Source organism: Piliocolobus tephrosceles, chromosome 21 (assembly GCF_002776525.5).
Source record: "Piliocolobus tephrosceles isolate RC106 chromosome 21, ASM277652v3, whole genome shotgun sequence".
NCBI lineage: Eukaryota > Metazoa > Chordata > Mammalia > Primates > Cercopithecidae > Piliocolobus > Piliocolobus tephrosceles.
This window is the reverse complement of record NC_045454.1, coordinates 39,111,913-39,133,897: the sequence shown is the minus strand read 5'-3', so window position 1 is coordinate 39,133,897 and position 21,985 is coordinate 39,111,913. Positions and strand designations below refer to the sequence as shown.

Sequence of the window (21,985 nt, the reverse complement as noted above, 5' to 3'; positions counted from 1 at the left end):
CCATGCTCTTTTAAAACCTTTGAGGTTATTTATGTATAACCTCAAAGACTCTGTAGAGTCTCGCTCTGAAACCTCTGCCTCCCAGGTTCAAGCGATTCTCATGCCTCAGCCTCCCGAGTAGCTGGGATTGTAGGAGCCCACCATGCCAGGCTAATTTTTGTATTTTTAGCAGAGACAGGGTTTCACCATGTTGGTTAGGCTGGTCTTGAACCCCTGGCCTCAAGTGATCCACCTGCTTTGGCCTCCCCAAGTGTTGGGATTATAGGCATGAGCCACTGTGCCAGCCCTTTGAATTTTGAAACAACATTATTTTATTTTTGTTATTTTTAATTTTATTATTATTATTAAAGACAGGGTCTTGCTCGTGTCACCCAGGCTGGAATGCAGTGATGCAATCACAGCTCACTGTAACTTCAAACTCCTGGGTGCAAGGGATCCTCCCGACTCAGTCTCCCAATTACATAGGAAGACAGATGTGCTACCACACCTGACTAATGAAAAAAAAAAAGTTTTTTCTTTGTAGAGACGAGGTCTTGATAGTTGCTGAGACTGGTCAAATTCTTCTCTTCAAGCCTTCTTCCTGTCTCAGGCTCCCAAAGTGCTGGGATTACAGGCATGAGCCACCATGCCTGGCCTTGTTTTGTTTTTTATTTGAGACAAGGTCTCGCTCTGTCTCCCAGGCTGGAGTGCAGTGTCACCATCAGAGCTCACTGCAGCCTCGACCTCCTGGGCTCAAGTAATCTTCCTGCCTCAGCCTCCCCAGTGGCTGAGGCTATAGATGTGTGCCAGTAGAGTCAGCTAATTTATTTGATGTTTTGTAGAGATGAGGGTTTCGCTATTTTGTCCAAGCTGGTCTTGACCTCCTGGGTTCAAGTGATCCTCCCTCCTCTGCTTCCCAAAGTGCTGGGATTACAGGTGTGAGCCACCGCACCCAGCCTGGTAATGTATTTTGAGAACATTTTTCAATTTGAGATAAAGGTCTGATGTTGTCTAATGGTTAGATTGAGGTTCTAGGTTTGGGGATAATATCAGAGAGTTACAAATGTCCTCCCTATCACGTAGCTGGGATCCGTGATATCAAAATGACTTATCACTGGTGATGTTGATTTTGATCACTTGGTTAAGGCAATAGCAGCCAGGTGTCCCCACTGTCTTGGGGACAGCTTTGCTCTCCATGGACGTAGGGTGTGCAAGAAGCATGGGAATCTTTGGCTAAAGATATGTTGTGATGGCCGGGCGCAGTGGCTCACGCCTGTAATCCCAGCACTTTGGGAGGGTGGGGTGGGTGGATCACCTGAGGTCAGGAGTTTGAGACCAGCCTGGCCAACATAGTGAAACCCTGTCTCTACTAAAAATACAAAGATTAGCCAGGCGTGGTGGCGCATGCCTGTAATCCCAGCTACTTGGGAGGCTGGGGCAGGAGAATCACTTGCTTGAACACGGGAGGTGAAGGGTGCAGTGAGTTGAGATTGTGTCACTGCACTCCAGCCTGGGCAACAAGAGCGAAACTCCATCTCAAAAAAAAAAAAAAAAAAAAAAGATATGTTGTGATATTGTGTTGTAATAAAAAAAACCAATAAACATATAATTTGGTCTTACTCAGGTTTTCTGGCACATAACTCCTAAAACCCTTGAAATCAGCTGGGCACAGTGGTTTATGGCTGTAATCCCAGCACTTTGGGAGGCCAAGATGGGATGATCGATTGAGGTCAGGAGAGCAGCCTGGGCAATACAGTGAGACCCCGTCTCTACAAAAAACATTTTTTTAATGAAGATAATTTAAAAAACCTATCTTCTAGATTGTTCAGAGGATTAAATGGGCTGGCCTGTCATCCCAACACTTTGGGAAGCAGAGGTGGGAGGATCACTTGAGCCCAGGAGTTGGAGACCAGCCTGGACAACTTGGTGAAACTCCGTCTCTACAAAAAACACAAAAAATTAGGCCGGGCACGGTGGCTTATGCCTGTAATTCCAGCACTTTCGGAGGCCTAGGCGGGCGGAATACCTGAGGTCAGGAGTTCGCAACCAGCCTGGCCAACATAGTGAAACCTCCTCTCTACTAATAATACAAAAAATTGGCCGGGCGTGGTGGCGCACGTCTGTAGTACCAGCCACATGAGAGGCTGAGGTGAGAGGATCATCTGAGCCCGGGGTCGAGGCTGCAGTGAGCCGTTGCACTGCACTCCAGCCTGGGTGACAAAGTGAGACTCTGTCTAAAAACAATAAAACCAATGATACGAATATGATGCACGGAGCGGCCCTTCAACAATTATTTGTATTGCCATCATCTGTATAATGGGCACAACAGGGCCCTGCCACATCGAACTGTTTAAGCTCAGAACTTGTCTGTCATATGTGGAGCGATACATGATTGATGCTATCATTATCAACACCGTCATCCCACCAATCCGCCCATCGGAAATAAGCTTTCATCGAATCCCATCGTTTTTTCCCTTTTTTGTAAATCTCTTTTGTCGGCCTGGTTTTGCCGCCCAAGTATGCTCGTCAGGCCTCTGCCCACCCAGACTGGGCGCGGGCAGCCGGGGGGCTGAGGATTCTCGAGTCTTGGTGGACCACAGGCTCCCGTCGCCCCGCCCAAGGGCCTGGACCGCCTGTGGTCTCCATGGAAACCCGCTAGCCACAGGGGGCGTGACGCCATTGAGACAGACAGAGATATCCACCTATCACATCAAAGTTATCTGGGCTAGGCGCACAAACGGGACCTCCGAGTGGTACGTGCTTAAGGCAGGGCGGGAATACGGCAACTGGCCGCGGGGGCTGTTACTGTCGCTACCAATCAAGAGTCGAGGCGGCTTTGATGGACAGGCATAGCGCGAGTGCGGGCTTTCACCCAACCGGCGGGCCGCTGTCCCGAGAAAGGACCAATGAGGAGGCGGCAGGGGTGGGGCGAAGGGGCCGGTTGCTCCGGAAGTGGAGGGAGGGGGTGAAAATGGCGCCCAGCTCGAAATCGGAGCGGAACAGCGGGGCTGGGAGCGGCGGCGGCGGCCCGGGGGGAGCCGGAGGGAAGCGGGCAGCAGGGCGGCGGCGGGAGCACGTCCTCAAGCAGCTGGAGCGGGTCAAGGTGAGGCCTGGAGCTGGAGTGGGGAACGCGCCGGAGGGTGGGGAGTAGGGACGAGGGAGGCGGAGGGAGGAGGGCGTTCGCGGGGTGAGGGGTTGGGGGCGGGGCCCCAGGGGAGGGGGCTCGGATGAAGGGCCTGGGCGGGGCCCGGGGGAGATGGCTTGGATGGAGGAGGCTCAGTCGGGGGCCTGGATGCAGGAGGTTGTGTTGGGTAACCGGCAAAGGGGCTGGGATGGAGGGGGTTGGGGGCGGGGCCCCAAGGAGGGGGCTCAGAGGGAGGCGACCCCTCCTCCGAGGCCGCAGGGAGTATCAGGAAGAAGGGGGCGATCCAGGTTCAGATCCATTTTTCAAAGCCCTGCTCCCATGGCCCCTCCGTAATGGAACCTTCCCGCCCCCTTTGCAGAGCCCCTGCCGCTGGCTTTGGGCTTCCACCGCCTGATGTTCCTCTCCCTGCCCGAGCCTCGACCACACATGAGCTGGGAGTTCCTGTACCTGGGTGGGCCTCCCCATTGAAAGTGTGGGAGCTCCTTGGATAGGGCTGAGTCTTCCCCCGCAGAGTGAAAGTTACCGAAGCAGGCTCTGTCTCCTCCATCAGACTGGAAATTCCCAGAGCTGGGGGATGATGTCTCTCTCCCCCATCAGTTTGGGAGCTCTGGAGGGCAGAAATGTGAATCTCTTGCAGGTGGGCAGTAACTGGGGCAAGGCTGTGTCTCTGTGGACAGGGACTGCGCCTTCTCCGTGAGGCTGATAGCTTTGTAAGGACAGTACTGTGTCTCCCCCTTTTGACTGGGAGCTCCCTGGGCTGGGACAGTCTCCGCCCTTAGCCTGGGAGCTCCCTGGGCTTGGCTGTGGTTCCGCCCTTAGCTTGGAACCTCCTTGGGCAGGGATTGTGTCTCCCATGTCGGCCTGGGCCTGGCTGGCCGGGCTGTTTCCTCCATCAGACTGAGACCTCCTTGTGGACAGGGCTTGTCTCCCATCAGACAGGGAGCTTCCCAGATTGGACTCGTTCCATCAGATTGGAATGTCTTGAAGGCAGAGCTGTGTCTCCCCAGTCAGCCTGGGTAGCAAGAGTGAGGCTGCTCTGATGTCCCTGTGCCTGGCTTGTGCCTGTCATTCCCCACATATCCTTCCGTGGTGAAGTTTTGGGGATGAGGGATTCCACTGGAAGGCGGTAGTTAATTGGGAAGGGGGAGTTGGGTCGTTGGTTAGGCTCACCCTTCTATCTGCCTTGACTGGCCCCCAGCAGAGGCCAGAGCTGGTCCGGGGAGGAGAAGCCCCCTCGTTTGAAGGCTGGTGGGTTGGGGACAGATGGGTACATGTCAGGACCCTGTCTCAGCCTCCTTAGTAGGATGAATACCCACAGCTTAGGGACAGCCTTCAGGGAGGGAAGCAGGTGGCCCAGCATGGGACATGGTGATTGGGGAGCTTTCTTGGGGGCAGTGATGCTGGGCTCAGTCAAGAGGGACCTGAGGCTGAAGAGGTGTGAAACTGGGAAGGTGACGTGGGTCCCTGGTGGAGATCAAGGCTCAAGCGAGGTCCACCTGGCTTTACTGTCCCCATCTGCCTCAGTTATTCCCACCTTCCAGAGCTTGGTCTCCTTTTGACCATTATGGTGGGCTGGGCCGGGCTGGACCCGGTGAGAGCTGCCCTGCCTCTCTGCTGTGGGTGAGGGGGCTGGGGGCCGCAGATGGTGCCTGAAGTGCCCTGACCACCCCTTCCCCAGATCAGCGGACAGCTCTCCCCTCGCCTCTTCCGGAAGCTGCCTCCCCGGGTCTGCGTGTCCCTCAAGAACATCGTGGATGAGGACTTTCTCTATGCAGGGTGAGGCTGGGCCCAGGCAAAGGGGGAAGCTGGGTGGGGGTGGTGGGCTCGCCCTGACCTGGCCGCTGTGCCCCCTCCACCCCCACAGACATATCTTCCTGGGCTTTTCCAAATGCGGCCGCTACGTCCTCTCCTATACCAGCAGCAGTGGGGACGACGACTTCTCCTTCTACATCTACCATCTGTACTGGTGGGAGTTCAACGTCCACAGCAAGCTCAAGCTGGTAGGGAGGCTTCAGCACCAGGCTGGCCCTTCAGATGGTGTGGCTCAGCAGGTCACAGCACCCTCTGAGCCTCAGGTTCCCTGGATGTAAAATGATCATGTACTCATGGGGTCATTGTCGATATTCCATGTGTTAGATCCAACCATATGAAATTACCAGGGCCTGACATGGTAACTCACGCCTGTACTCCCAGTACTTTGGGAGGCCAAGGTGGGAGGATTACTTGATCCCAGGAGTTCAAGACCAGGCTGGGCAACAGGGCAAAAAACCCCATCTCTACTAAAAATAAAAAAAATGAGCTGGGCATATTGGCATGTGCCTATAGTCAGCTCCTCTGGAGGTTGAGGCAGGAGAATCACTTGAGCCCAGGAGTTTGAGGCTGTAGTGAGCCATGATCACACCATTGCACTCCAGCCTGGGCAACAGAGTAAGGCCCTGTCTCTAAAACAAAACAAAACAAAACAAAACAAAACAAAACGAAGGCTGGGTGCAGTGGCTCATGCCTGTAATCCCAACACTTGGGGAGGCCGAGGTGAGTGGATCACCTGAGGTCGGGAGTTCAAGACCAGCCTGGCCAACATGGTGAAACCCCATCTCTACTAAAAGTGCAAAATTAGCCGGGCATGGTGGTGCATGTCTGTAATCCCAGCTACTCTGGAGGCTGAGGCAGGAGAATCGCTTCGAACCCGGGAGGCAGAGGTTGCAGTGAGCTGAGATCGAGCCACTGCACTCCATCCTACAGAGCGAGACTCTGTCTCAAAAAAAAAATGAAATTACCATTTTTATGTTTCAAAATGGGGTAAATAGTGGCAATTTCATTTGATGCAATACACTCGATGAAGCGATAGAACACGTTGGCTCAGGCCAGTTAGCTTTATTAGGACTAAGCCACCCTGGCTTTAGCCTTGACCCTGGACTCCTGGAAGCATGTGAACTCGGAGAGCTGAGTGGGCTTCCGGGTGGGCTGGGCTTGGAACCAGTGCCTGGCGCAGCCTCCTCCGGGACATTGTTTCCATCAGCTGCATCCACCCTGGCCTGGTGTCCCCCGTCTCCCCCACTGGTGAAAGGAGCCTCCTCAGGCTGTCCTCAGGCAAGGTGGAGGGGTGTGGTGCGGGCTGTTGGGGTGCTCCTACCTGCTCAGCCCCAGCCCTGATGAGGGACTGCATCGTACAGCTTCGGGGGACCCCCGCAGGTTCCCTGACCCGGTGCTGACCCTGAACGTGCCTCGCAGGTCCGGCAGGTTCGGCTCTTCCAGGATGAGGAGATCTACAGCGACCTGTACCTGACCGTATGCGAGTGGCCCAGCGACGCCTCTAAGGTCATCGTCTTTGGCTTCAAGTGAGACCCGGCTCCTGGGGGAGCCATGGCTGGTTGGGGCAGGGGGTGTGCAGTGGGGGCCCCAGGCGCCGACCAGGCAGCTGAGGGTGTGCCGGCCCCCAGCACCCGCTCGGCCAACGGGATGCTCATGAACATGATGATGATGAGCGACGAGAACCACCGTGACATCTACGTCAGCACCGTGGCGGTACCGCCGCCGGGCCGCTGTGCCGCTTGCCAGGATGCCAGCCGGGCCCACCCAGGTGAGGGGGCCGAGGGGGCGAGGGCCCCCTGCCCCCCCGTCCCCCTGCCTCGGACCGAGAGTGAGCCGCTGTGGTGTGTGTTGCTGCAGGAGACCCGAACGCGCAGTGCCTGCGGCACGGCTTCATGCTGCACACCAAGTACCAGGTGGTCTACCCCTTCCCCACCTTCCAGCCCGCCTTCCAGCTCAAGAAGGACCAGGTGGTGCTGCTCAACACCAGCTACTCCCTGGTGGCCTGCGCCGTCTCTGTCCACTCGGCAGGTAGGCCCTGCGGTCTCATGGCAGCCCGGCAACGCGTGAAGCGGGTCCTCTCCCTACCCCACCACATAGACAAGCGGCCCCAGGCATAGAGAGGCGGGAGCCTACTTCCCCAGGTCACACAGCCTGGTCGTGGGAATGCTGGGGTCCAAACGTGGCCACGCCCGCCACAGCCCTGCCCACGGGATCTTGCCAGTGGCTGAGATGTCCCATGATCTGCTTTGTCCACCATGGCTGCCTCTAGGAGCCACTTGGAATGTGGCTCGTGTGACTGAGGAACTGAGCTTGTGATACTTTTTTTTTTCCACTGGAGTCCAGTGGCGCGGTCTCGGCTCATTGCAACCTCCACCTCCCAGGCTCAAGCAATTCTCCTCTCTCAGCCTCCTGAGAAGCTGGGACTACAGGCCTGTGCCATCACACCCAGCTAATTTTTGTGTTTTTAGTAGAGATGGGATTTCACCGTGTTGATCAGGCTGGTCTCAAAACTCCTGACCTCAAGCGATCCACTCACCTTGGCCTCCCAAAGTGGTGGGATGGCAGGCGTGAGCCACCGCGCCTGGCCTGTGATGGATTTAATTGTAGTTGTGTTAAGCTGAAATAGCCACAGGTGGCTAGCTGGATGGGGAAGCGCCCCTTTCTCTTAAGAAGAGAACTGCTAATGTGACATTTCGGGGCGTGGTTAGTGGGCAGGCACTTGCCTTATATGTTTGATGTCGGAAAGATGCCAGTGAAAATCACAAGATGTCCCTTGACAGTGACAAATGTCAGGAGGCTGGATCATGCCACCGGCTGGCAGCAGCAGGAGGGAGGGGGCCCCGGGGCCATTTGGCACAGAATTGTGACTGTGACTGACCCAGCTGCCCTGTGCCCGGGTCTTTTCCTCTGGCAGGGTCTCGCTGGGTCCCTGTGTCCCAAGGCTGCTGACGGGGAGCTGGGGGCCACCTGAAGAACCCTCCCTGGGGATTGGGGAGTGAGTTAGGAGGAGTCGGGGGGTTGGGGGCATCTGTGGAGCATCAGTGAAGGCCCCTGCGTTGGCATCCATGGAGCATGTGTCAGAGATGTGTGCACATGTGGGTGAAACACAAGGAATCTATAACTGGAACCACTTAATATAAATTAAAAAGACGTTTTAGGCCAGGCACAGTGGCTCACGCCTGTAATCCCAGCACTTTGGGAGGCCAGGGCAGGCGGATCACATGAGGTCAGGGAGTTCAAGACCAGTGTGGCCAACATGGTGAAACCCCATCTCTACTAAAAATACAAGAATTAGCTGGGCATGAATGGCGCATGCTTCTAATTCCAGCTACTCAGGAGGCTGAGGCTGGAGAATTGCTTGAACCCAGGAGGCGGAGGTTGCGGTGAGCCAAGACTGTGCCAACGTACTCCAGCCTGGGAGACAGCAAGACTCCATCTCCAAAAAAAAAGACGTTTTAATTTTACAAGAACTCAGATACAAAGACGCCCATTAAATCCCCATGGAAATGGTTGTCCCTGGGGGCGGTCGGGGAATGGGCGGGATTAAATGTATATAACTCAGCCCACAAATAAGCCAGGGGCCAGGGCACTCTGTCCCCAGCCCCCAATCTATACCAGGAAGGGTGAGCGCTGTCCTTTGCTGAGGCTCGGCCACTCGGTTATTGGCCATGAACCCCGCAGCTTGCGAGGGTTGACGCAGTTCTGCCCTTTCGGCTGTGGGTCCTGTTAGGAACAACCACAGCGGACAGTCAGCTCTGCGCCAGCCCAGGGAGAGGGCGTGGTCATCAGTGGGAGGTGCTGACACAGGGGTGCTTTCTTCCTTGGCCATTGTCACCTGTTCCCTGCCCTGTCATGGAAGGGCTGTCACGGTGGTGGAGGGGAGCCCGGACTCGATTGATCTCAGATGTGACCTTGGGCAAGTTCATCTCTGAGCTGCATTTTGGGGGATGCGGCCCTTCTCTGGGGGTTACTTGTACGGGGCTCAGAGGAAACCTGGGATGGGGCCCAGCCACAGGGCTGCTCAGTGAATATGTTGGGGTTCTCCATGTGTTGCCCACATTCCTTGGGGGAGTTATCTCTAGGCAGGCAGAGACAGAGGCCCCGATTGGATGAAGTGTGCCCGCAGCAGTCTGGCTTGTGTCGGGAAGGACCCAGGAGGGCCTTGCCTTAGGTCTTCCATATCAGAGAAATACCAGTGAAAATCACAGGATGTCCCTCGACAGAGTGGCAGATGTTAGGAGGCCGGATGCTACTGGAGTGAACGCTCTACACTGTAGAGTGTCGGCTCCCCCAGGGCAGGGCTCTGTCTGTCTAGTTCACTCCTGTGTCCTCAGCGTGGGGCACTCAGTAGACAGCTTAAGAAAGGGGTTTGAACGAACGTCTGCACGCACGCGTGCGTGGTGTGCATGCGCGGAAAGGTCTTTCCCCTTCTGGGTGTTTCAGACTGATCTCAGCATAGCCAGGTCTAGAAGTGTCTCCTCAAGGTGGGTTTCTGAAAACCCCTGAGGACACTGAGCGAGGCTGGGAGCACCCCAGACTGACACTTCTTCACACCCATCTCTCCTTCCAGGTGACAGGAGTTTCTGCCAAATCCTGTATGACCACAGCACCTGCCCCCCGGCGCCTGCCAGCCCCCCCGAGCCCCAGAGCCCAGAGCTGCCCCCTGCCCTCCCCAGCTTCTGCCCTGAAGCGGCCCCAGCCCGTTCCTCTGGGTCTCCTGAGCCCTCGCCCGCCATTGCCAAAGCCAAGGAGTTTGTGGCTGACATCTTCCGCCGGGCCAAAGAGGCCAAGGGCGGGGCCCCTGAGGAAGCCCGGCCTGCCCTGTGCCCAGGACCCTCTGGCAGCCGCTGCCGTGCGCACTCTGAGCCCTTAGCCCTGTGTGGGGAGGCAGCACCCCGGGACAGCCCCCCTGCCTCGGAGGCGCCTGCCCCCGAGCCTGGCTACATCAACTACACCAAGCTGTACTATGTGCTGGAGTCCGGAGAGGGGACGGAGCCGGAGGATGGTGAGTGGGGGGCAGGCATGCGGCAGGGCCTGGGATGGGGAAGCCAACCCAGATGGGGCCCCTGGCCTCCCTCCACCCCACCCCCACTTCCTGCCTCCCCAGAGTTCGAGGACGACAAGATCTCCCTGCCCTTCGTGGTGACCGATCTTCGTGGCCACAACTTGCGGCCCATGCGGGAGCGGACTGCTGTCCAGGTGGGTGCGGGCGTGGGCGGGCCAAGGGCAGTCCCGGGAAGCTGCTGGGGGGCAGTTGGCACCGTCCTCTGCGCCTGCCCACTCGCCCGCAGGGCCAGTACCTGACAGTGGAGCAGCTCACACTGGACTTCGAATATGTCATCAATGAGGTCATCCGCCACGACGCTACCTGGGGCCATCAGTTCTGTTCTTTCAGCGACTATGACATCGTCATTCTAGAGGTGGGCCCAGGGTGGGCAAGGTGGGCCCAGGGCTCCCTGTACTCTGGAGTCGCCCTCAGCAGCTGGCATCGTCCACCCCCAACCCCAGGTCTGCCCGGAAACCAACCAGGTCCTCATCAACATTGGCCTGCTGCTCCTGGCCTTCCCGTCCCCCACTGAGGAGGGTCAGCTCCGGTGAGCGCGGGGACCCTGCCCTCCCTGTCCACTGGGGGCCCACTGGCAGACATTTCAGGGTGGGGGCGTGGGGATGTGAGAAGGCGCTCCCTGTGCCACAACCTGGCTGGGCCCCTCCGTAGCTTCTCCAAAGACAAAAGCCCCTCAGGGTAGCGTGGGGCCTGGTTCAGGAGCCCGGCTGTCCCAGCGCTTGTCCTGTGGCCCTCTCCACTGCAGACCAAAGACCTATCACACCAGCCTCAAGGTGGCATGGGACCTCAACACAGGCATCTTCGAGACAGTCAGTGTAGGCGACCTGACTGAGGTCAAAGGGCAGACCAGGTGAGGCAGGGCTGGGGGGCAGGGTCGGGGGCGGCTGAGGCGATGAGAGCCACTCACCCCCTGGCCCCGCAGCGGCAGTGTCTGGAGCTCCTACCGCAAGAGCTGCGTGGACATGGTCATGAAATGGCTGGTGCCCGAGAGCAGCGGCCGCTACGTCAACAGGATGACCAACGAGGCGCTCCACAAAGGTGGGGCTCGGTGACCCCATGATGGTCAGGGTCCCCAGGGTCACTTGTCTTCACCCAGGCGCTGATTCCTGAGTGCTGATGAAATGGGTGGGAAGGCTGGTAAGGAGAGGGCCGCCCAGGCCAGGCCTAGCTCAGCAGCCCTGAAGGTGTGGGGCCTGGGAGCCTCCCGCCAAGTCTGGCCCGTCACTCGTTCACACTACAGGGTTCACACTACAGACGTTTATTGGGTAGCTGCAGGCTAGAGGCGGAGGGCAACTCAGCAGGGTTCTTGCCTTCTGGAACCTTCTGGGCCAGAAGGAGGTCAGGTGGGGAGTGCAGCTGCAGGGCTGGGCAGGGAGGGGCTCCATGCTTTGTCCCCACCTGTCCCTGTAGGGTGCTCCCTGAAGGTTCTGGCAGACAGCGAGCGATACACATGGATCGTGCTGTGAGGGCCGGGCCGCCCCGGACACTGACTCCAACTACCTCCGCGGCCTGGGACCGGCTGCCTTCCCGGGGTGGCCTCTTCCTGGCCGGCTGGCCCACCGACTGATGACCGGCACTAGTGTTAGGCTGCGGAACCGGGCTGGGCAGGGCAGCCCCTGGTGGCCCGAGGGTCTGGACGCTTTTTATTTATGCCTATTTAAGTTGGGAAGGGGCAGAGAGAGGGCGCCCCTTGCCCCACCAGCCTGAGCGCCCTGCCTTCACTCCGAGCTGGGCATGGGCCTGGTCCCTTGTGCATTTGCCCATTTCTTCGGCTACAGCTGTGGACGTTGCCCTCCGGGAGGTCGAATGGACCCTGTTCCCCCTGCCCTGCCCGTCCCCAGCCTCCCCACCCAGGCTGGCAACCTCCTGGCCATCTCCACTCCGTTCTTCATGTAATAAATGTTTTAATTTCTGAACCTCATTGAGGTCCCCTTACTGCAGCTCGGGGCCCAGCTGGAGCCCCCGCCCCAAGGCCCCCACCAAGGCCCGGCGAGTCAGCAGTAGGCAAATATCACAGCGGAATTTATTGTTTTAAGAAAGACTACAAAAAGGTAGAAAACAGCTCGGCACACTAGACTACCACACGTGTGGACACTTTCACCGCCGGGAGAGGGAGCCCCGTGGGCACGGGGACTGGGCAGGGCCGCCCCAAAAGCTGTAGCACGCGGAGCACACAAAATAGTGATTTTTATACAATAGGTCAGATTTCCATTTTTTTTTTTTCTTTTTCTTGCCATAAACATCTATCTCACAGGCTGAAAACACTGAGAAAACTGGAACAGATAAGGCCATGATGGTTGGAAAAAAACCCAACAAGTTACCAACTCCGCTCGGGCGGCGCTCACGAATCGCACAATAGTCAGGGGTGGGGATCGCACGGCACGGAGGAGAAGCACAGTCTCCGGGAAGATAGGGGCACAGAAAAGGTTCCATTACAAACCAGCGGTGGAGGGGGGGCGCGGGGGCTGGGGTCTGTGGGCACTCCCCGGCCCCGCGGCCCGCTGCTCTTTGGAAGCTGGAGGCCGTGCCCCCTGCCGCCCTCCCCACAGCCGGGCCGGGCAGTGCCCCCTTCTCGGGCTTGGGGGCGAGAGAGGGCCCAGCGGAGAAGATGCGACACCCACGGCTTTAATTGCACTTAATACCAAGAAGGGGAAGCAGTGGGGTTGCTGGGGGTAGGGGGTCCCGGGGCTGCTGCTGACAGTGGGGAGTCCCCAGGTGACGCCCACCTGCGCCGGCCCGGGGCTCAGGGCTGGGCCCAGGACAGGCTGTGCAAAGCCAGCGAGCTGAATAAGTTAACAGTTCCGCACGGGAGGGGGCCTGCCTGCCTGCCCCCTGGGGTGGTGGGAGGACGGGGCTGGGGTGAAGATGCTGCGGCCTGGGAGGGGGGCGGCCAAGGGGCCGAGCTGGATGCCCCACGGGGCACCTGGGCACGCGGCGGGTTCCTTAAGGCACGTCTTTTGTGTCAGAGTTTGCAGCTGCGGCTCCGCCCAGCCCACTGATTGTGCCGGCCCCATAGGGTAGGAGGGCCCCGGCCTTCCCTGTCTCGGAGGCCCCCTCCCTGCCCTGGCTGAGGCTGGAGCGGTGACCACGAAGCCACAGAAGCTGTGAGGGACCCTGGCGTGAAGGGGTGGCGGGGGCGGGTGGGGCGGGGAGGCCAAGGGCTTAGCTGGAGGGCAGTGCCTGCACGAAGAGGCCGCGCGCGTCAGTCCGCGCCAGCTTGGCCGGCGGCTCCAGGGTCTCTGGGCCCAGCGCAGGTGACTCGCCGCCAGCCGCCAGTGAGATGTCCTGCGGCAGCTCGTCCTCGCTCTCCTCCTCCTCTTCCTCCTCCTCATCTGGGACACAGGGACCAAGTCAGGCTCGGGGCGGGGTGGCAACGCCCCGGGTTCCTCCTCCTCCCCAGCCCCTCCGTTGTCCGCCACCCCCCGGGACCCGCGCCCTGGGTGGGAAAACGCCTCGCCTACCTTTGTCGGGGTCCAGGGGGTTCAGGGAGGTGGCCAGATTGGCGAACTGGAGGAAGGAGAAGAAAATGGGTGAGGGTCCCGCCGCCTGGCGCCCTGCCCGCGCCCCCAGTGGCCCGCTGCGCGCACCTCGCCCATGACGGCGATGGGGGTCTCGCCCTTGGCCTGGGCTACGCGGTGCTCGATCAGGTAGTACATGTACTCGTCGTAGAGCAGCCGGATGAGGTGGAAGGAGCCGAAGCTGGCGGCGCTGCGCAGGGTCAGGTCCCGGATCACCATGGAGCTGGGTATGGCGACGGAGAGGAGACCGTCAGGCCCCGTCCGGCCCAACCCCTCGACCCCTCCCCGCTGCGACGTGCCCGGGCCTCGCGCCAGGCCAGCGACTCAGGCTGGACCCCAGCACAGCCTTCCCCCGGGCGTGCATGGTACAGAGCCCAGGGCCCCAGCCCGCCCACCCAGCCTGCAGGCTCGGGTCGTCGTAGAAGAGCAACTGAGTCCCCCAGGGGCCCAGGGCCTTCCCTGGTGCAGCCCGGGCCCGATCCCGCCGCGCGCGCACCTGTAGAAGGACCACTTGAGAAGGAAGAGCTTGGCGGCCTTGGGGAAGCCGGCGCTGCCCTGGTAGGGCTTGAGCACCTGGCTCACCACGCCGTCCAGCCAGGCCGCCCACTGCTCCAGCGAGTTCTGCTGCTGCAGCGTCACCTTGAAGTCCTGCTCCAGCCGCTGCACCACGCGGTCCTCGCAACGGCACACCCACGAGGCCTGCTCCTGGGGCACACCGGTTGGGCGGGCGCCCCGGGCTCAGCCGCCATCACCCCGGCCTGGCCCGCCCCCCTGGGCTGCCCCTCATTCGCCCGCCCCGTCCCGCACTCACCTGCACGTTGGCGAAGTCCACGCGGTTGAGGTCGCTCAGCATCTGGTTGATCTGCGCGGTGTTCTGCAGCACAGCGCGCGCCGCCTGCGCCAGGTGGTTGAGCGACGTGTAGCGCCGCAGTGTCTGCGCGAAGGCGCCGGCCGCGGCCACCTGCGTGCAGGGATTGGGGGGCTTGCTGCTTTCGAGGAACCCCAGCCCGCCAGCCCTGGCCCCACCCCGAGGCAACCTCCTTCAGCCGGTTTCCTTTTTCCTAAAAAAGGAGGGATGTGCCTCGCTACTTTTGTTGGGATACAGAAGGATCGCGACCTTCAAACTTTGGGTAAAGTTTGCGCCACTTTGGGTAAAGTTACGTCCACTCGTAAGCGCCCCCCAAAATTCAATTAATTGTATTCTGGCCAGGGCACAATATTTTTTAAAATGTATTTTTATTTTTTAAAATAACAGTTGAGAGGCCGGGCGCGGTGGCTCAAGCCTGTAATCCCAGCACTTTGGGAGGCCGAGACGGGTGGATCACGAGGTCAGGAGTTCGAGACCATCCTGGCTAACACGGTGAAACCCCGTCTCTACTAAAAAATACAAAAAGCTAGCCGGGCGAGGTGGCTGGCGCCTGTAGTCCCAGCTACTCGGGAGGCTGAGGCAGGAGAATGGCGTGAACCCGGGAGGCGGAGCTTGCAGTGAGCTGAGATCGGGCCACTGCACTCCAGCCCGGGCTACAGAGCGAGACTCCTTCTCAAAAAAAAATAAAATAAAATAAAATAACAGTTGAGACAGGGTCTCGCCATGTCGCCCAGACTAGTCTCAAACTTCTGGCTTCAAGAGATCCTCCTGTCTTTGCCTCCCGAAGTGTTGGAAGTGAGCCACCGTGCCAGGAAAGGCTTTTTTTTTTTTTTTTTTAACGAAAGAGAACACAATAGAAAATATGGACGGCACTGCGCAGAAAGGGCAAATCCTGCTTTGATTTCTTTCTTTCTTTTTTTGACACTGAATCTCACTCTGCAGCCCAGGCTGGAGTGCAGGGGCGTGATCTCGGCTCACTGTAACCTCCGCCTCCTGGGGTCAAGCGATTCTCGTGCCTCAACCTCCTGAGTAGCTGTGATCATAGGCGCACACCACCATGTCAGGCTAATTTTTGTATTTTCAGTAGACAGGGTTTCACCATGTTGGCCAGGCTTGTCTTAAACTCCTGACCTCAAGTGATCCGCCCACCTCAGCCTCCCAAAGTGCTGGGATTACAGGCATGAGCCACTGCGCCCGGCCTCATTTTCTTTCATACCCTGGAATCTCCACTCTGGGAGAGGACAGGGGTTTTGTCCCTCTTGTTCATTGCTGTGTACTGAGAAGGAGGTTGTGTGAATACATGAATATGAGTCTTGCTGGTTCTGAAGGGTTGTTCCTGGATCTGGCATCTACTGTCTCCACAGGCCCCAGTCCCTGCCCTGTGCCCAGCGGTGGGTTTTTTTTTTTTTCCCCAACCACATCCCATCAAATTCCTCACATCTAAGTAGTTAGTAAATGTGCATCTTTTGATGAAAAAGGCAAGTATTATGTTTCCTTAAAGATGTTGTTGCCTTTCTTAAAAAGTTTTATCTGTCTCTGCACACCTGAAGCACTTTCTTTTTTTTTTTTTTTTTTTTGACAGAGTCTCACTCTGTCGCCCAGGCTGGAGTGCAGTGGTGCGATCTTGGCCTCCTGGGTTCATGCCATTCTGTTGCCTCAGCCTCCCCAGCAGCTCTGACTACAGGCGCATGCCGCCACATCCGGCTAATTTTTTTTTTTGGTATTTTTAGTAAAGACAGGGTTTCACTGTGTTAGCCAGGATGGTCTCGATCTCCTGACCTCGTGATCCGCCTGCCTCGGCCTCCCAAAGTGCTGGGATTACAGGCGTGAGCCACCACGCCCGGCCACACATGAAGCACTTTCTAGCAAGGCTGTCTAAAGGGAACTACTGTACGTTTGCAGTTGGTTTTTATTTTTGAAAGATGCTGTGTTGAGTACAGTAACACCACAAAGGGGTTGCATTTCAGAAGTGGGTGCCTGAGGACACTGGTTTATAAAGACATTGCCCAGGGTGCTCCCCGAGGCGGAGAAGGTCTCCCCTTCCCTCACAGGCATCATCCCTGGAACAGGCGTGGGGACAAATCTTACCGCCCCTGGGGAGCAGAGGAGACGGGGGGGCCTAAGCCCCAAAGACAAGAGAAAGGGACCGCCCACACCCTCACCTTCACCCGCAGCATCTCCTCGGGGATATTGACCATGGCGTGGGTGAGCCAGCTCTCCAGGCTCTTGGCAAAGTTCCGGATCGCTTGGGTCAAGGCACCTGTGGGCGGTGGCGGGGGGCCGGTCAGGGCAGGGCGGGGTATGTGGGGCAGGGGGTGCCGAGCAGGCCAAGCACTCACTGGGGATGGGCCGCAGCACGTCGGGGATGAGGATTTCCACCAGGCCCTGGTACAGCACGTTGTCACAGTGCTTGGTCCATTGGAGCACGGGCTCGAACTTGGAGAGCAGCACCAGGATGGCTTTGGGCAGTCGCTTCTCGGCCTCGTCATGCCTGCAGGCACCCACCCCACCCCGGGTCACTGGGGCACTCTATGGTCCTGCCCCCATTGTCAGAAGGGAACAGGTACCCCCTGTCCCTGACCCAGGGTCTCTGGGGTACTCTGTGGTTCTCCCCCAGTGTCAGAAGGCACAGGTACCCCCTTACCTCCACTCCAGGGTCACTGGGGCACTCTATGGTCCTGTCCCAAGTGCCAGAAAGGCACAGGTATAGCTTGTCCCCAACCCAGGGTCACTGGGGCACTCTGTGGCCCTGCCCCCAGCATCAGACCCCCACCCCCAGCCCAGGGTCAGGTAAGTGCCCCCTGCCTCCCGAGGATCCCCAGGGTCCGGCTGGCACAGGCCCGGGGGGTGGGATGGGATCCTACACCCTACCCTGCATACAGGGGTCAAACAAATTCCAGAACCTGCCACTCCAGTGAGGAGATGGTGCCCTGCCCCATGCCTGGGCTTGGTCAGGCACGCCACCCCGACTCTGAGTGTCGGGTGGCTATACACACACACTCCACACAGCCAAGGGCATGTGTACCCCATAAACTGCAGGGGACAAGCAGGCGCCCCAACCCTGGGTGTCAACATCACCTGAGGTCCCACCCTCCGCCCCCCTTGCCGGGCAGTACTCACACGGCCAGCGGCGGCGCCTCGCTGGGCTGGCTGAGGTTGTACCTCCAGAAGGTCTTCCACAGCGTCTCCACCAGGGTGAACTGCAGGTTCACCATGACGTCGACAATGGCCTGTGGCAGAGGCAGATGCTCAGGGAGGCTGGGGGGCAGCATGACCCTCCCATGCCCATGGCTGCGTCCCCATTCGCTTGCCTGCCCACCTGGCTGCCCTACCTCACAGTGTTCCCGGTACAGGACCTGGAAGGCTTTGATGTCGCCGGGCCCGACACCCTCAGGCAGCACCTTGCCCTGGAGGTCGAGCTCTGTGAAGTCAGGGAGGCTCCGAGAGGCATCTGCGGGGCCGGGGGGGAACCATGAGGCCCTTCATCCCCCATGCCTGCCCACCCTGGGGTCCCAGAGTTGTCCCTTTCTCATCAGACTGGGGTCCCCCAAGTGCCGGTGAGAGACAAGGCTCGGTGGGGGCGAGCGCCTGGCCTGGGCCCAGGATGGGGAGGACTTGAGGGCCCACACTCCTCTGGCAGAGAGGACAGGAGGGTCTTGTGCCAGCCCCGCCTGTTTGCTGAGTGGCAGCACCGCACCAGCCCTCAGGACGTGGGCCTCTGAGTCCCGGCTGCAACACAGCACCCACCTGGCAAGGGAATGGGTAGGCCCCCAGGGCACAGTCAGGACCACAGGATGCTGCCCTGAGCCTGAACACCCCAGGTTGGGGCTAGCCGTGGACAGTCGCCCTGGGGATGCCCCTCGACTCTGCCAGAAGTATTGTTCCCCATCCTCCCCCATGGCCCCAGGCACGGACGGGACAAATGGGATGTCCTGGCCTCCATGGCAGGTGAGGAAATGAGCTCCCACGTGCTCAGGATCAAGGATGTGTGGCTGGACTATGGGTTCCAAGGGTTTGCTTGTTTACTTAGCATCCTTTGGCCCTGTTTTCATGGATTGTTGTTTACTTTGTCTTTTTTTTTTTTTTTTTTTTAAGAGATGGGGTCCTGCTATATTGCCCAGGCTGGTCTCCAACTCCTGGACTCAAGCAATTCCTCCCACCTCGGCCTCCCAAAGTACTGGGACTATATACATGAGCCACCGCATCCGGCCTTTTTTATTTTCCTGAGACAGAGTCTCACTCACTCTGTTGCCCAGGCTGGAGTACAATGGTGCCATCTTGGCTCATTGCAACCTCCGCCTCCCAGGTTCAAGCAATTCTGCTTCAGCCTCCTGAGTAGTTGGGATTACAGGCACCCGCCACCATGCCAGGCTAATTTTGGTATTTTTAGTAGAGATGGGGATTCACCATGTTTGACTAGGCTGGTCTTGAACCCTTGACCTCAAGCATTTCCTCTAGCCTCAGCCTCCCAAAGTGCTGTGATTACAGACATGAACCACGGCACCCGGCCTTTTTTTAAGTTTACTTTTAGGCCGGGTGCGGTGGCTCAAGCCTGTAATCCCAGCACTTTGGGAGGCCAAGACGGGCGGATCACGAGGTCAGGAGTTCGAGACCATCCTGGCTAACACGGTGAAACCCCGTCTCTACTAAAAAATACAAAAAGCTAGCCGGGCGAGGTGGCTGGTGCCTGTAGTCCCAGCTACTTGGGAGGCTGAGGCAGAAGAATGGCGTAAACCCGGGAGGCGGAGCTTGCAGTGAGCTGAGATCCGGCCACTGCACTCCAGCCCGGGCGACAGAGCGAGACTCCGTCTCAAAAAAAAAAAAAAAGTTTACTTTTAGAAACACTGGGTACATGCCTGCCTTCTTGGCAAGTGAGTGGTTCTAGCCCCGTGGACACCATGGCTGTGGGATGGCTCGAGAGGAAAGTGAGTGGGCCTCACAGGACTCACAAGGTAAGAGGACCTGCCGTCATATCTCCAACAAGTAACCATGTCCAACTGGGTGGGATTTGAAATCTCATGTAGGCTGGGCATGGTGGCTCACGCCTGTAATCCCAGAACTTTGGGAGGCCAAGGCGGGAGGATCACTTCAGGTCAGGAGTTCAAGACCAGCCTGGCCAACAGGGTGAAACCCCATCTCTACTAAAAATACTAAAATTAGCCAGGCATGGCGGCTCATGCCTGTAGTCCCAGCTACTCAGGAGGCTGAGGCAGGAGAATCACTTGAACCCAGAAGGCGGAGGTGGCAGTGAGCCAGGATGGTGTCAATGCACTCCAGCCTGGGTGACAGAGAATCTGTCTCAAAAAAATCAATAAACAAACACAAAAATAAAGAAAATCTCATGTAGCATAAAAAGGATTCACTGGGGAGCTCAGAACCCCAGAGAAATACTTTGCATTGAAAGAAAAGAGAATTTACCTTGAAGAAGGATTCTGGGGACAGAACCGTCACTGTGGACGGAGACTGTGATGTCTCCCCCACCCCCTGCTGGGCCTCAAGCATCTCCACCAAGCCCTCCCTGGCTCAGAGGCTGCCTGGCTTTGGGAACCATCTATATGGGGCGGGGGGGGTGGGGGGTGGTGGTGGCTGGGGGAAGCACAGGCCAGGGAGCTCTCACCCAGAAACTGCTGGTACTGCTGCACCTGGGCGCTGATGTCCGACAGCCCCGTGCTGGGCTGCTGCCCCACCGCCACGCCGTTGGTCATGCCTTCCATCTTCTGGATGGGCTTGAGCCTGGAGTAGAATGGGCAGGCGGGCTGGCTGCTGGGGGCCGGCCTGTATGCCCTTCCCCGCCTGCCCTGCCCCGGGTCCGCTCCTGCTCTCCTACCTCTGCTTCTGCGAGAAGGGCTGGCCCCGCATGGCCATGTGCTGCTGGTCCTCCATCAGTCGCAACAGGGGTGAGCTGGCCTTGATGCGCAGGCCGTAGTAGTGGTACTTGGAGTTGCCCCTGGGAGGGAGGTGGAGGGGAAGGGCTGGGCTGGGGGTCTGCCGGCTGGCTGGCCATGGAGCGCCTCACAGCACACCCATCTCCTCTCTATTAGGGGAACAGATGGAGAGACGCCTGCCCTGCAGAGCTGGGGGTGCTGCACTGAGGAGGCACAGGGCCTGTGGGTATTGGGAGAGATCCAGTACTTTGCCCAAGATTATACACAAATGAATGGCTGAATGGCTGAATGAGGTGATGCTGAAGCTGGGAACGGGAACCGAGACGTGAGCGGGGGTGAGCCACGGGGGTGGCAAAGAAGAGGAAGAGAGGGGTGGGTTCATGGGATGCTTCTTGTTCCTTCCCGCATGAATTCACTGACTCACAGGCCCTGAGGAAGCACTGACTAGGTGCAACCCCGCGTCATCAAGGTACAAGCATTGCAGACGGACCAGAACAACTGAAATAAGTCACGTAAAAGGCACGTGTAGGCTGGGCATGGTGGCTCATGCCTATAATCCTAGCACTTTGGGAGGCCAAGATCACTTGAGGACAGGAGTTCAAGACCAGCCTGGCCAACATAGCAAAACCCTGTCTCTACTAAAAATATTTTTTTAAAATTAGCTGGGCATGGTGGCGCATGCTTGTAATCCCAAGGTACTCAAGAGGCTGAGGCATGAGAATGGCTTGAACCTGTGAGGCGGAGGTTGCAGTAAGCAGAGATTGAGCCACTGCACTCCAGCCTGGGCCACAGAGTGAGACTCTGTCTCCAAAGACAAAAAAAAAAAAGGCACATGTGAGGGTGCTCAATGCTAAAGAGAAAAATAAAGCAGGGTTTGGGGTGTCGGGCGGGGGAGAGGGAGGAGGCTGCGGTTTCAGTTGAGGCAGTCAGGGGACGTGTGAGTAAGGAGGGGTGAGAAACACGAGGTGGAAGGCACCGCCAGTGCAAAGGCCTGGGGTGGGAGTGAGCCTCGTGGAGGCCGGCGGGGCTGGGCTGGATTGGACTGCCCAGGATGACTTGGAGTTGGGGGTGGGCCTTGGTGTGCCCGCCAATTCCCCAGGGGCTGCTGGGAGTAGATGGACGGCCCTACCTGGTGCCCAGACGGCGGGTTCGCAGGCCCATGAAGACGGAGCGGATGAGCTTGCCGAAGGAGGCGGCGTTGACGGGCTCCAGCTTCTGCTCCTGACAGTGCAGCAGGTAGTGGCAGTAGAGGGTACTCCGTGGCAGACTCACGCCCTCAGCCGTCTCATAGTTGTCCAGGAGCCACTGGACCTGGGGCCGGAGGCAGATGGGAGAGCACCAGTCAGAGGCGCTTCTGTCACCTCTGAGTGCTGGGGCTGAGTGCCCATATCAACTTCCAGCTGGGATCCTGGCAGCCACGCCCACCATAAGTTAGCACATCCTACTGTCATCCTCCCCAGGAACTATGTCCCACAGAACTCTCTAGAACTGCACTGTCCAATACAGTTGCCATGTGCAGCTAAACACATTAAGGGCTGGACACGGCTCCCCCCTTTAGTTCTAGCACTTTGGGGGGCTAAGGTGGGAGGATCACTTGAGCCCAGCCTGGGCAACATAGGGAGACCCTGTCTCTACCAACGAATTTTTTTAAAAATTAGCTAGTGTCGGCCGGGCGCGGTGGCTCAAGCCTGTAATCCCAGCACTTCGGGAGGC

The 21,985-nt window shown here is 58.3% G+C and overlaps 3 protein-coding genes across 7 annotated transcripts in view; 1 reads left to right on the top strand and 2 right to left on the bottom strand.

Moving 5' to 3' along the window:
* Positions 1 to 3,845, bottom strand: part of PODNL1 (podocan like 1) — a 27,634-nt gene extending 23,789 nt beyond the window's left edge. For both annotated transcript variants that reach the window (XM_023188632.2, XM_023188635.2), the window contains exon 1: positions 3,572 to 3,845. In XM_023188632.2, the coding sequence (XP_023044400.1) occupies positions 3,572 to 3,589 (18 nt within the window). In that variant the 5' untranslated portion in view covers positions 3,590 to 3,845. The remainder of the gene's footprint in view (positions 1 to 3,571) is intronic.
* DCAF15 (DDB1 and CUL4 associated factor 15) lies at positions 2,918 to 11,922 on the top strand. The gene is made up of 13 exons (XM_023188630.1): positions 2,918 to 3,082; positions 4,803 to 4,900; positions 4,989 to 5,124; positions 6,356 to 6,462; positions 6,565 to 6,704; positions 6,794 to 6,964; positions 9,507 to 9,941; positions 10,044 to 10,135; positions 10,228 to 10,356; positions 10,445 to 10,530; positions 10,747 to 10,851; positions 10,924 to 11,039; positions 11,412 to 11,922. The coding sequence occupies exons 1-13, from the start codon at positions 2,951 to 2,953 to the stop codon at positions 11,465 to 11,467; spliced, it is 1,803 nt and encodes a 600-aa protein (XP_023044398.1). The 5' UTR covers positions 2,918 to 2,950; the 3' UTR covers positions 11,468 to 11,922.
* An 80-nt stretch (positions 11,923 to 12,002) lies between these two features.
* The window catches only part of RFX1 (regulatory factor X1), a 47,498-nt gene continuing 37,515 nt past the window's right edge, over positions 12,003 to 21,985 (bottom strand). For 3 of the 4 annotated variants that reach the window (XM_023188626.3, XM_023188627.3, XM_023188629.3), the window contains 12 exons: positions 21,402 to 21,583; positions 20,215 to 20,334; positions 20,005 to 20,120; positions 17,720 to 17,838; positions 17,508 to 17,617; positions 16,727 to 16,878; positions 16,550 to 16,647; positions 14,331 to 14,480; positions 14,016 to 14,224; positions 13,589 to 13,742; positions 13,463 to 13,508; positions 12,003 to 13,333 (listed from right to left, as the gene is read on the bottom strand). In XM_023188626.3, the coding sequence (XP_023044394.1) occupies positions 13,164 to 13,333; positions 13,463 to 13,508; positions 13,589 to 13,742; positions 14,016 to 14,224; positions 14,331 to 14,480; positions 16,550 to 16,647; positions 16,727 to 16,878; positions 17,508 to 17,617; positions 17,720 to 17,838; positions 20,005 to 20,120; positions 20,215 to 20,334; positions 21,402 to 21,583 (1,626 nt within the window). In that variant the 3' untranslated portion in view covers positions 12,003 to 13,163. The remainder of the gene's footprint in view (positions 13,334 to 13,462; positions 13,509 to 13,588; positions 13,743 to 14,015; positions 14,225 to 14,330; positions 14,481 to 16,549; positions 16,648 to 16,726; positions 16,879 to 17,507; positions 17,618 to 17,719; positions 17,839 to 20,004; positions 20,121 to 20,214; positions 20,335 to 21,401; positions 21,584 to 21,985) is intronic. The other variant, XM_023188628.3, reaches the window with a different exon arrangement.

Excerpts from the sequence above, each read along its gene's own strand:
- DCAF15 (XM_023188630.1), top strand. The coding sequence starts at position 2,951 with ATGGCGCCCAGCTCGAAATCGGAGCGGAACAGCGGGGCTGGGAGCGGC. Across the intron at positions 5,125-6,355 it reads TCCACAGCAAGCTCAAGCTG|GTCCGGCAGGTTCGGCTCTT; the intron begins GTAGGGAGGCTT and ends CGTGCCTCGCAG. Across the intron at positions 10,531-10,746 it reads ACTGAGGAGGGTCAGCTCCG|ACCAAAGACCTATCACACCA; the intron begins GTGAGCGCGGGG and ends TCTCCACTGCAG.